At 44.2% G+C, this 13,725-nt stretch overlaps 1 protein-coding gene across 1 annotated transcript; it reads left to right on the plus strand.

The window, feature by feature from the left end:
* The first annotated feature begins 6,223 nt into the window (after nucleotides 1–6,223).
* Nucleotides 6,224–7,376, plus strand: LOC148039629 (pentatricopeptide repeat-containing protein At5g27110-like). Its single transcript, XM_087661919.1, has 2 exons — nucleotides 6,224–6,818; nucleotides 7,012–7,376. The coding sequence occupies exons 1-2, from the start codon at nucleotides 6,224–6,226 to the stop codon at nucleotides 7,374–7,376; spliced, it is 960 nt and encodes a 319-aa protein (XP_087518045.1).
* Nucleotides 7,377–13,725: the final 6,349 nt, after the last annotated feature.

Here is a 13,725-nt window from a genome sequence, read left to right on the forward strand (position 1 = left end):
GTTGTGGAAGATCATATGTGTGATAGCTGCTCTAGATCTGCAGCAAATCCAGACCAGTGAGTTGCTACAGTGCAAGTGAGGCAGAAGGTTGACCACAAGAAAATATTCTTCTGCCTTGAGCAGGTTATTCTGAAGCACAACTGAGCAGCTATGTGCCGCAAGTGCACTGGATGGCATTGTCAATTTGTGGCAGATTCAAGGAAAAAGGATTGACCTCTCGTTTTGCTGAGCTTAATTGATTGCCTTTCCTTGGGACAGTGCATATATTCAGAGCTTATACATGACTAAACAGTGTAACCATGTTCTTGAAGACTTGGATATTGGCCTTAGACAAGGACTACTTCTATGTGAATCCTTGTTTTTCCCTCTTCTAAGTTTGTGTAGTAAAATTCTGGATGTGAGATTTGTCAGGCATGAACACATTTTATCAATAAGCAGTGGCGGCCCTTGGTGGAAATCTTATATGTATCTTATGGTGCTAGAGAGCTTGCTAGAGACAAATCTAGCCTTCTACAGAGTCATAGAACCCAGCAATAAAGCATTGCCATAGAGTATGTTATACTCGCGCAGGGTCAAATAACTGCTGATCAGAATTTGGCCTTTGATTACTGGAACCGGTGGTGCTTGGATTCAATAGCTCTTCAGGCTGTGAACAACAAGTTTATTGAGCAGATGCATGTTAAATCAACAATCTTTGCATTCAATATGAAGAGTGTGGAGTTTACTGTTGCATAGCCTGATCTCACTTGATTAATCTTCTATCTTGGAATTTTTCAAGAACCTTTGTGGTCGCGACTTTGCTTTCGAAAACCCTTCGACATTTTTGGTGAACTCGACATGAAAGCGTCGCATAAATTTCAGGATGGGAGATACTTCAGCATCCATTTCAGCCTCTTCTACAATTCCTTCTTTGTCCTCTACTTCAGCTCCATCATTGACTGCTGCTTCAAGTACTTAAACGGATGATTTAAAGCAGCCTTTGCAGAATATGTCTATGTATATGCAGCTTTAAAATTAGTAGACACAATTGTAAATGCAGCAACAGCAGTTGCATCAACAACAGTTGCATCAACAACAATTGTCTCAGCAAAGAAAACTGTATTTGGAGCAAGAGAATGCAATCAGCGCGACTAAGGCGATTGAAGTAGTTGAGAATGAGAAGAAGCTGTTTGATGGCCATAATGTTTCGGCTTATTTGAAGACGTACGAGATCAAGATGGGATTTTTTGGAGTACCAGTAGGACTTATGAGTAAGTATTTTCTTTGTCTAGTCACATCCGCCTTAAGGGCAAAAGTGACTGATCTTTTGCTTCAAAATTCGCATTGGCAAGATTTTAAGAAGGCCCTGAAAGAAGAGTATTTCCTTGAGGACTTTGGGATGGCTACTCGGTGGTCATTCCGAGAGTGGGTCTACATGCCAGACAAAGGTCTAGTTTCTTCAGAGTTGATACGAGAATTTGAAGAGAGGTATAGTCAGCTTGATGCCATTGAACAAAGAGCATTGGATGTTGAGAAAGTTGAGCTTTTCTTGCAAGCTGCAGATCCTGCTCTTCAGGAAGAATTAGGAGAGCTTCTTGAAGATCGCACGAAGCCTATGGGTCTTAAAACGGATTGGCAAGATTCCTAGGATGCAGTCTCGACTTTGACCAAGAGGATGATATGGAAGACTCGCCTACAGAATGGATCTATGACACCGACGCCGTCTTCTGCTTCTATGCCTGCTTTTATCCCTGTTATTTTTTCTCTTCCTCAGCCAGTTTCTTGGCCTATGCCAGTGCCTACTGTTTCTACTCCTCCTATTCCTCCTGTTCCAAGACCGATGTTGGCTCCTTCTGCTCCAAAACCATCCGCTCCGTCGGTGCCTTCCTCTCTTGATGACATAATCAAAGGCATAACGGATTTGACACTGGAGTCAGTTAAACTAGAGTTGGTGGGAAAATTGAAAGAGCAGTTTTCTTCGAGTGCGCCTACTATTTCTTCTAGTGCTCTTGTTGCACCTAGGAGTGCTCCTACTGCACCTAGGAGAGATCGAAGATGTATTTAGTGTGATAGTATGGACCATCAGCATTGCAAGGATTGTGAATCTTTTCAAGATGCAAGGAGGAAGAATTTGGTATTTTGGAGACAAGATGGTAAGATCTGGTTGACTGAAACAGGAGCTCCGCTTGCTACCAATTTTGGGAAAGGCAGAATGAAGAAATTAGTAGATGACATGGCTGCCTGTACTTCTTATGTGGCAGCTAGAGGAGATGCTTCTGCATATGGAGTCCATATTGAGAAAGGATCAGAGAATCAGTCACCATTATGGACTTATGCTATGGAGATGGAAAACAAGGGAAAAATTCAGCAGACTGTTTTGACTAATCCAAATTCTAGCATCAGATCTGAGACAGGTTGGGATTCGCCTGTTGACAGATATACTATTTATGCCTACTTGGCTAAGTCTCAGGGAGCAGATGTACTTGTTGAGGAGAAGCGTAAGAGGGATGAAGAGAATCCAAATGCAGCTTAAAAGACTAGAGGGGGTGAGTTTGTTACTCCACCTACTGCAGGACCATCTTTGAGGCCAGGGCCAGAACGACAGATGGAAGATGCTCAAAAGAAAGAAAAGAGGCAAGAGCCTAGAGAGAGAAAGCAGCTAGTGTTTAGATTGATGTATGATATTGAGACATCTACGGACATGAAGAAAATCTTTAATGACAAGATACTTGGCAGTGAGGTGACTTTTACTATTTCTGAGGTTTTGGGCATCTCGAAAAGAGAGTTTCAAGATCAGTTCCAAGAAGTCTTGAAGAGGAAAAGACATGCATTGCCTACTACTGATACACAGGGAGTTTTGATTGGGAAGTTGGATGAGGATGAGGATGAGGTTATGGTTGAGAATGCTTCTATTTTTCCACAGATAGAGAAGAGGGTTCAACCTATGCATTATGCTGAAACTGATGAGCCTGTCTTGATACCACGTAGTCACTTTTCGCGGAGTCATTGGGCTAGGGCAACTACAGAAATGATGGTAAAAATTGGAGAGAAACAGGTGCCTTATGTTGCTTTGGTGGATCATGGTTTAGAGATTAATCTCATAGTTCGTGGAGTTTATGAAAGTAATAGATGGTGACTTATTGAATGAGAAAATCAGGATGGGAATCCTAGAGCCTTCATTTGCACCATACTCAAATAGGTGGTTTATAGTTCCAAAGAAGAATGGTACTCTTCGATTTATACAGGACATGCAGCCATGAAACAGAGTTACTATCAGGAATGTTGGTATAGGTCCAGTTGTGGATGAATTTGCAGAAGCATTTGCTGGACGTGCCATCTATTCTTTAGGTGATTTGTATTCGCGATATGATCAGTTTCAGTTGGCTTTGGAAAGCATGGACATAACCACTATGAGAACTCCTATTGGGCTTGTCAGGATGTATACCTTGTCTCAAGGTGCCACTAATTCTGTTGCGCATATGATGAATGCCATGCATAAGGTCCTTCGTGATTACATACCTCAGTTTACCATGCCTTTTTTGAATGATGTTCCCATTAAGGGGTGTGCAGAAGAAGAGAAGAATGAGAGTCTAAATGAGCAGGGATGTAGATATTTTGTGGCTGATCATATTTCAGCTTGTGAAAAGATTCTGGCCAGGTTAGAAGAAGTGAACTTGACACTATCAGGGCAACAAATCTGTTTTTGGAGTAAATGAGGTTGTCATTATTGGACATATGTGTGGGTATTATGGTAGGAAACCCTCACCTGAGAAGGTGGATGCTATAGGCAAGATTACAGAGTATTGTTTTACCACTTCAAAGGTATGGAGATTCATTGGAGCTTGTGTGTTTTAAATGATTTGGATACCTCATTTTGCACACATAGCAGATTGTTTATATCAACTGCTTCGAAAGGGGCAGAAATTTTATTGGGATGAGAGCCACACTAGAGCCATGTGGAAATTGAAGAAGTTATTACAGATTGCTCCTACTCTCAGGAAAGCGGATTATAATTGTGGAAGGCCTATTGTATTGACAGTTGACACTAGTCCAATTGGCATAGGTTGGGCTGTGGGCCAAGATGATGCAGATGGAAACAGGTATGCTATTCGGTTTGGGGCGAAAGTCCTAAACGAGAGACAGAGGAGGTATCCACAAATCAAGAGGGAGTTATTGGGAATTGTTAGGGCTCTCAAATGTGACAAGGAGTACTTTATTGGAGCCTTAGTTGTGGTAGAGACAGATTGCTTGCCATTGATAGGTATGATTACGAGTTGCTCTACTACAAATATAGCTATGCTGAGATGAATTGCATACATCAAGTCATTAAATCCAGAATTTAAACACATAGCAGGGAAGGATAATCGAGTGGCAGATATGCTGTCTAGAGCCAGATATGATGATGAGAGGAGACACTACTTGCAGAAGAGGATGATGCAGAAATTTCAACCACTATGGTTGATCATGTTTGCCATGTCTATGATATTGTGGATTTCATAGAAGAACTCTATGTTGGAGATTGGTTGTGCAGATTGGCAAGTACCTTAGTACATTAAGCAAAAGAGATGAATGGACAGATGAAGAGTTCAAGAAGATCAGAAGAAAAGCCTATGGTTATTTTCTCAAGGACGGATTTCTTTGGAAGCACCCAAAGAAAAGAGGTGGATTACCCTTGAGGGTTGTCTGCGATAAAGAGACACAGTTACAGGTGATGAGGGAGTTTCATGAGAGTCCTTGGGTTGGTCATAGAGGAGTGTGGCCTACTTATGAGAAAATCAAGGAGAAATATTGGTGGAAAGGCATGTATAGAGATGTTTCTCACTTTGTAGATACTTGCAGAGACTGCCAGATGTATTCGGTAGTGCGTCATCGAGATGAGCTTCATCTGACCTATCCGCTATGCATTCATTATAAGTGGGTAGTTGACTTGGTTACTATGGCTATGGGTTTATGGCAAATGAGATATATTGTTTTGGCTAGAGAGGATCTTACCAATCATGTTGAGGGCAGACCTTTGAGAACGAAGACCACTAGTGCAGTGTGTAAGTTCTTATTGGAAGAAATTTTTTGCAGGTATGGCTGTGTGGGTAAGATCACTGTAGATTACGGTGAACTGGATGCAGATGAAGCTAGGGAGTTTTTCTCTCAACTAGGAATCAAGTTGGCTCTAACCACAACATACAATCCAGAGGGAAATGGAAAGAGTGAAAGGGGCATCCATCGATAGTGAAAGCATTAGCCAAAGCATGCAGAGGACGGATTGGAGAATGGCCGAGACTTCTACAATTTGCTTTGTGGGCTGATCGTACGACTCACAGTGTTACCATAGGATATATGCCCGTAGAGTTGATGTATGGTCAGAAACGGGTTATGCCGACTGAGACTTGTGCTTTGACTTGGTCAGTTTTACCTTGGCAGGAGGATTTGACGAGAGAGGAGCTCTTAGCTCTTCGGATTCGGTAGTTGAGAGAAGACCAGAGGATATTCAGCTAGCTATTGATAGGTTGAAGGTTGCTAGACTAAGAAATAAGGACAGGTTTGACAGCAGGCATCGCTTGCGGCCTAGAGTAATAGAAGAGGGAGACTTGGGTATTAGTCTTTGATAGCAGCCTTGAAAATCAGCATACTGCACTTCGGAAGATGGTGAAAAGATGGTTTGGGCCGTACATAGTCAGACATGTCTTTGATAATGCAACATATGAGCTGACAGAATTGGATGGGACAGTGCTTAGAGGGCCTATTGTAGGAAAAAGAATCAAGATTTTCAAGAAAAGAGATGATGAGGATTATGCATTGGAAGAATTTGCAAGAGAAGAGCAACGAGAAGAAACTCCAATAGAAGAGACAGATGATATGACAGATAATCTTGTTGATATACCGGAAATACACAATGAAGAGATTGATTTATTCGTGGATCTTGACAATAATGATTATGGGTAGTTGGCCCATCCGGAGGATGCGTAGGATCAGAGGGGGTGGATGTCATACTGCTGCGCATCCGAGGTGTGGAATCCACCAAAAAGTTGTGTCTGTGACATTTGTTACTTTGTACATACTTAGTTGTTGTGTTTGCATTTTTGTTTTGCATGGGTAGCATAGTAGAGAGAGGGGTCTTTTGCTACCTTTCCTTTCAAATGGGGTTGCACCTGATAGGTCCTCCTTCAATAATGGTGGGCATGATAGGATGCTTTCAGCCTATGTTGAGCAGGGTCAAGGTGAGAATACATTATAATTATACAAACAGATGCAAGAGGAGGGCATTTTCTCAAATCAGCAGATCACATTTCATGCATGTGGTACCCTCATTGAGAAGGAAGATGTTATGAGCATGGATGGGAAACCAAGAAAAGTTTCTTGGGAAATTTACCGAGCATTACATGCAGATTCTCACAAGAAGGGTTTCTTTTCAGATAGTTTTGTTGGCAACACCATTGTTAGTATGTATGGCAAGTGCAGAAGCATTGTGGAAGCCGAACATGTGTTTAATAGGTTATCCAAGTGTGACATAGTGACATGGAATGTGATGATATCAGGTTATGTAGAGGAAGGCCAAGGAGAGAAGGCTTTACAACTTTATGGGCACATGCAGGTTGAAGGTGTCAACCCAGTGGAGCAGACAATAGTGATCGCACTCCAAGCATGCGCAATCCAAGAAGAGAAGGGCCGAATAACTCAAAAAAAGTCTCTGGAAATTGGACAAGCATTACATGTTGATGCCCTTCAGAAAGGATTCACATCAGACATTTATGTTTGTAGTATCCTGGTGTCTATGTATAGCAAATGTGAGAGCATTGTAGAAGTAGAGAATGTGTTTGATGGGTTGTCTGAGCACACTTTGTGTTATGGAATGCTTTGCTTTCTACCTATCTAGAGGTCAGTCAAGTAGATAAAGCTTTGCAAGTGTACTTCAAAATGAAAGCTGAAGATGTGATTTTGAATGATATCACAATTTTATCTACACAGTAGCAGCTTGCAGGACCACTGGAAGTGTGGAGATGTGCAGACAGCTTCATTTTGATATAGTTTTTGCAGGTTATGATCTGCTTCTTGAGTTTGGAATGGCACTTATCTATACATATGGTGATTGTTCATGTATGGTTGATGCTCAAGCCGTCTTCAATGGAATGCGGAAGAAAGATATTGCAGCATGGACTACATGTATTGATGGCTATGTGCAGGAAGGAAATAGTCTAGCAAGCCTACAAATGTTTGATGAAATGCAGCCAGTTGGTATAATTCCTAATGGATTCACATTTCTTTCACTCCTTTCTGCTTGCAGTCATTCCGGTTTTGTTGACAAAGGCATTGAGTATCTCAATGGTATTCATACATATTCAGGACTATGTCTAGACTTGAAGCATTATGTGGCTATGATAGACCTCCTTGCACAGGCATGAATACTATGGACGGAGTGCTTGATTGGGAGAAGGCTGATTTTCTAGTTAAAAAGGGGGCCGTTTTTCTAGTAAAAAAGGGGAGCTATTGTGGAAGGAATAGAGGATGGTGAAGAAAAGCATCAGGGAGAGTCTCCCTTGGTGCGTTTGACTTTAGAAGGTTGTGGTATCTCGGGATTACTCTCAGTGTTGACTTCCGACTCTGAGTCACTTGAGGAAGGTGTTTCCCCAAGGGGTCGTAGTCCAGTAGGTGCATCCGTCTTGAGCACTAGGATTACCCATGGTCGTGCCACTCCGGCCTACTCGTAATCCACGGTTCCTATGTGTTCTAGCCAGGATCTGTCACACTCCATTCGCATGACTCCTTTTTCGTTCTGACTGGTCCTTCCTCTCTTAGGTCTCGAGTGTGCCATGATTTATTCTATCACTTTTCCTTCCGTGTCGTGCTCTATTGTATCTATCTCTTCTTCACTCTCCTCTCTCGTAGAGCGACAGTCCTCATACTCCTCGTCATTAGAGTCCTGTCCTTCTGACTGCTCATCATCACCTAAGCTTTCCTCTCCAGGCTCCTTGTCATCAGTAACTAAAGCCCAGTTATATAACAAATTCAGGTCGTGGACCTTGGTCCATTTCCATTCTGGCTTAGCTAATAGATCACGTAGAGGTTTTAAGTTAGCAGACAAGTTGCCTTCCAATTTGTTGGTCACATACTCTACGATTTCCTGAAGCTCTAGTTTGTTGTTGGGGATATGGAACAAGGCTGGTTTTCTTGGGTTGAGTGAGCTTCCTGCCATCATGCAGAGTGGCACAATTGGCTCCTCAATTTGCATGGTTGCGGCTTTAGCAACCTGCCGATATAGTTCTTCCTTATCCGAGAATGGTAGGTCAATGGTTGCCAAAACGTGCATCCAATCCCTTTCATCCTCAGGGCAAGGAATATATTTAGTGAGTGATCCATAGGGTTTGGTAGTTTCAATATCTCCTTTCAGCATAGCTGAGATGGCATCTAGGTCAACAGGGGTCGTCTTCCAAGTGTCCATCTCCACCCTTACTGCACTAGTTCTGTTCCCTATGAAAATCAAACCATTGCCCCAGTCCTCAATGACACGCGCATTCCTCATCCAAGGTCGGCCTAATAGTATATCGTAATCCACCCCCTTCATGACAATGAAGTTTACGGAAAACTGCACACTGGCAATCTTTACTGGCCAATTCTTTAAGACACCGAATGGTCTTACCTTCATTCCATTTGCTAACGTGACGTTAAACGTGGCGATCTCTACAAGAGGGTTTCCCCACGCCTCTAAGACTGCATGGCTTAGTACACTAACACCTGCGCTTGTGTCTACAATTCCTTTTTGCATCATATCTCCTAAGGCTAGGATGGGTAAAACTGCATGCATTTCAGTGCCTTCCCAAAAAGCATTGATGTGCAAAGACTTAGGAATTGAGTGTAGAGTTAGACTTGGGATCTGTGTAACCGCATCATGATCTTGCGGATCAGCACCCGCAAGTCCTGTGTGTCCCTCCATCAAGTCTTTTAACTCCTGCCATAAGGAATGATTCTGCCTAAGTAGGTCTTCCAAGCTTAGAGTTACTGGAGTAGACAACAAGGTTGTGAGGAGGCTACTAGGCTCTTGTCTTTCCCTAAGGCTAGCATTTCTAAGCCATGCGTTCTGTCTGCCTTGGCAAGTTTCCCCTTGGCCTTGCTGTGCTGAGTTTCCCCCAGTGGTGCAAGTATGCTCGCAACTTGTGGTTTTGAAGGTGAGACTGGTGTACTCACGCTAGAGAAATCGTCAATAGGATCTTCTAATATGGGTTCAGCATCCTTGAGGTGCTTTTGGGCGTCCTTGACCCACTCCTTGACCTTAGCTATAGCCTCGAGCTGCCGTTTGGGATGGGGATATTCCCCTACCTTGGCACTCCCTAGATCGGGTGTCTTAGGAGCTGAGGTCTCCGCCTCTGTGTCTGTGACCCTCTTTCCCGTTATTAACGTAGTCGCTCCCTTGGTTTTAAGAGTTATCTTTGCATCAGTTCTCTTTTTCCGTCTCCTCTGGCTTTTCTTTCCTATTGAGGTTGCATCAAGGTTACTTGGCCCTGGCAAAGAGATGCCTGCCTGTTTTGTTTGAGCTCATGTCATAACATGTAGTGGGATGGGTGTATCCTCACTGTCAAAAGTTTCCACTCCAAAAAGCCCCAAAGGCACCGATGGCATGTTGGCAAAGCTGGTTGATGGCTTCCGCCTAGGATAGTTAGGAAACAGATGTGTGATTCCACACTTTGTGCATCAGAGATCCACTTTGTCCTTGTTAGCTTGTTCTCATTCTGGGCAGCGTGATGAAATGTGGCCTAGGTGGCCGCAAGTCTAGCATGTGACTGGTTCTTGGCTTGGCCCTCCAAAGCCTCTGCCTCTTGCTCTTCTTAAAGCCATCACCGGCACCGGCCGATAGTCTATCAAGACTGGGTTGCCCTCCTCGTCATAGGATATGTATGGGTTGACATATGTTTCTTCCTCATTAGGCTCCTCCACAAAGTGAACAGGAGCATTGCTAGATGGGTGGGTTAAAAAAGGCCGTGGTAGTCTGGGTATACCAGTTGGGTTCATCTCCAGCCTAGGTACGGCAGGTCTTGAGTCAGTCGGAGCTGGGAGAGCTAACTGGGCTCCCCTCCCAAAAAAATTGGGTGGCCTATTACCTAAGTATGGAGGGTTGTACTACTGCGCATATGGGAATCTCCTCTGCATTCTACAATGCACTGCATCATGCCTGAATCTACCGCAATTTGAGCATGACTGAGATCTAGGATCTTGGCACTCAACTGGAAGGTGATTGTCGCCGCAGTATATACATTGTACATGCAATCTCATAGGCTTCCTTACTAGCTCTTGCAACCGTGCAACCTCCATTCTCATTTCTACCATCTCCTGGTCGTGGTCTACACTCTTTTCCTTATCCTGCACACTAGCAGTTGCTTTTTCCCCCTGAAGTAGTTGATCTCTCAGGGTCCCTCTGGCTTGCACTTTCTCGGTTGGTAGTCCTCATGCTGCGTTCCCTGAGTTGATCATCTACACGTATTTCCTCCTCAAAAACTCTAGCTAGCACATCTCGTTGCAAGGTGGAGTTACTGGCCAAAGCCTTGTAGAGCTCCTCACTCCAAATCCCGTTCATGAACACTGTAGACATTGCCCTCTCGGTAGGTCGCTCATTGGCAGGGATTCTCTTGTAGAGGCTATGCACCTGAGTAACGTAATCCCTAACATCTTCCTTCTCCTTTTGACTGATATTCATCAACCTAACGATGAGGTTATCCAAATACCCTGCCTCCGAAAACCTCTTGATGAAGAGGCCCTTAAGGCGAAAAAAGTTCGTACGTTCTGCGTCATCTAGACTAGAATACCAGGTCCTCCCCTTATCGCCTAAGCACAATCCGAGAGCTTGAGCTCACTGCGCAGGGTCAGTAAGACCGTTTGCCTCACATACTTGCTTGAACTGCTCCTTGAAGTTGTACGGGTCACTGCTAGGTTCGTATCTAGCTAGTTGTTTTGCTACGATGGGGATTCTAGCCTGCCCTTTAGCCCCTTGCGTGACTCCCAATCCCGATAGTAGCGCGGTGGCTAGGGCAGTAGCTCTCTATTCAATGGACGTATTGTCCAAGAGTCGCTTTGCTACCAATTTTCTCAGTGTCATGTCAGCCTCTGCTGCCCGTTCCCTCTCTACATTTGGTCCAGATTTGGCTGCTCCAGCTAGGTCTAGCACTCGTCTAGCCTCGTACATATCTACGTCTTGCTGTAGCCTTCTAGCCCTTTGCTCATGGTTGTAGGCAATTATGCCTTCTAGCGCTCTCTTGATTGCTCTTCTCTCTTCGTCCAGGTTTGCTACCACTTCCTCTACACGTCTGCCTTGGATCATGGTCCTAGTGAGTAGATCGTAGTTGTGGACCAGTTTCTGGACAGAGATTGGAAATTCTCCTAAGTCTAATTGGTCCTCTCCTCGTTTTCCTCTTGATCCCAACATTGTTTCTACTTCCAGCTCCACGAGGTTGTCAATAAATCCAAGCAGCTCCGGCAGCATCCAATCCTCTATATTGTTGCTTTCTGTGTCTTCCTGTCTTCTCCAGGTCCTACTAGTAGGGAACTCGGGCACCTATCTAAGTCTTGGGGTCTTCTCCTACTAGTGGGTTCCTTAATGTTATTAGATATCTTGATGTGTCCCTTGTTATTTGGAAGTAGCTGCAATCCTTATGCACACGTTATGCTTAGTGCTTTCGTGGTGCTTGGTGTGAAAACAGGCTTTTCTATTTTCTTGCAGTGCAAACTTAGTGGAACATAAGAGTGAAGTGCTGATGCAAAAAGCATTTAATGTGAACTCCACTGTTTCTCTCCACATTCTTATCTTGATTTGAGTTCTAAGCTCGGTTCTCGGCTATTCTATGGTCATTCTGAAGGTCTGTGCTGTGTTTTCTATTCGGCTCTAAGTTCGATTGGTCTCTGAGGTTCTAATGGTCGAACTGGGTCTTGGGGGTGTTCACGGTTGTGTCCTGGGGGTCAGGTCTGTGGCAGGGTTAACTAAAGATCCTTATTTTTCCTTTTGGCAGGATGGTCTGATTCCCAAAATCGGACTGCCTGATTTTGAGAATAGAATAGGGCTGGTCCGACTCTAGTAGTCAGACGGTCCGATTCTTGCAGTCGCGGATAGCGCGGTCTGAGTCCAGCAGTCAGACAGCGTGGTCGGAGTGCCACATGGCACATCCGATCAAACTGTCTGATTCTGAGAATCGGACAGGGATGGTCCGACTCTAGTAGTCAGATGGTCCGACTCCAGGACTCGGGTGATCCGATTCTGGGAATTGGACCACTGAGACCTAGTGCGACTGCGTCTAGCGACAGATGCGATTCCGATGCATTTCGATCCCACTTGATGCCTGCTACACACAATCACAAGAGACTTTCCAAAATCTGATTAGGGCACTACTAAGAAGAACCAGACTAACCTGGAGCAACACAAATCGATGGCACCCAGAATCGTGATAGCGCTCCCTCTTCCTGGTAACCAGAAGCTCTCTCTCTCTCTCACACACAAAGCTAACCAGTGAAATGAGGTTTGTCCTGGTCTCCCAAGCCTCTTAAGGTCCTTTCCTAGTGCTCCAAAACCTTAAAGCCAATCCCCTTTTCCCTATTTTACCCAAAAATTTGAATCTGGTCCCCTGTTTCCCTGTTTCCAGCAGCGCCAAAACCTTTGTTTTCTCTTTTCTTAACCTAATCTAACCTTAATCTAGTGCAGCCAAAATGCAAAACAGAGATGCATAATGGTAGTCCTACACTAATACTTCCAACAAACCAAAACACTTACTTGTTTCTCGAATTAAAACCTCCTAAATATCCTAGCTATCTCGAGCGCCGATTCGGGCTGCAAACCCTACTTCTATGCCCGATTTGATGCGCGTGTCGCTCAAGGCTCGATTCCGTCTGTCCCGGCAATGGAACCAAAATGAAGGGGAGCTACAAGCTCTACCCCGAGACCTACGGACCACTTATTGCTCAAGTGTTTCGAACCGAGCGGTCATGGCTACCTCTCACATAGCCGACACATAATGCCTACCTTACGGGTGTAGTGAGCTTACCTTGATGCTCGATCGAGTACCCTTCTCTTTCTTGCACACTGATAGCTCCACGATCCTTGAGGCAAGCTCAAGCAGCCTCAATCCCTCTCCCATGAGCTTCATCCTCCATAGCCACGCGTGAGACAAGAGAAGAGAAGAGAAGAGGGGAAGATGAAGAGAGAAGATGGAGAGCTTCTTCTCCAAGATCCCTCTCTCACACGATCACTCCCTCACTCCCTCACACTCTCTCAATCCCTCTCTCAAGCACAAGCAAGAAGGCAAGAAACAAGAGAAGAAGAAGAAGAAGCTTTGGCCACACACAAGAATGATCTTCTCATTCACTTTTTGAACTTTATATACATGCCCTACTTTTCATGGGTGGTCATCCCCTTTTTTTACATGGCCGGCCATTAGCCCAGGCCCATTTCTCATTTCCCACAGTTCTAATCTATCCTATCCCCAAATAAAGCATACAATTTGCACAGGAGTGAGCCTGGCGCTCTTTTACAAGGATTCCGAAGCACTTTCACACTTAATGGTACGCTTTTTACTCTTTTACTTGGGTGACTCTAAGACTTCCTGAGGGTCGTGCCCGTGCTTTTAATTTTTTCAGGGTCTGGTTATCGGTTAAGGCACCTTTTTCTTCCTTTTGTCTTACGTCTTTTGCTATTTCCTTTTTTCCATTTCCCACTCCTCTGTGCTACGGTAAACAAGGTTGGATCTAAGAAGTTTAAAGGACTTCAATAGTCATGTC

This window comes from Lygodium microphyllum, chromosome 2 (genome assembly GCF_053477565.2).
Source record: "Lygodium microphyllum isolate KBCC chromosome 2, Lygodium_microphyllum_v1.1.10, whole genome shotgun sequence".
Classification (NCBI taxonomy): Eukaryota; Viridiplantae; Streptophyta; class Polypodiopsida; order Schizaeales; family Lygodiaceae; genus Lygodium; species Lygodium microphyllum.

Coding starts and splice junctions, on each gene's coding strand:
- LOC148039629 (XM_087661919.1), top strand. CDS start 6,224: ATGCAAGAGGAGGGCATTTTCTCAAATCAGCAGATCACATTTCATGCA. Junction 6,819..7,011: donor GTTGTCTGAGCACACTTTGT/GTTATGGAATGC, acceptor TAGTTTTTGCAG/GTTATGATCTGCTTCTTGAG.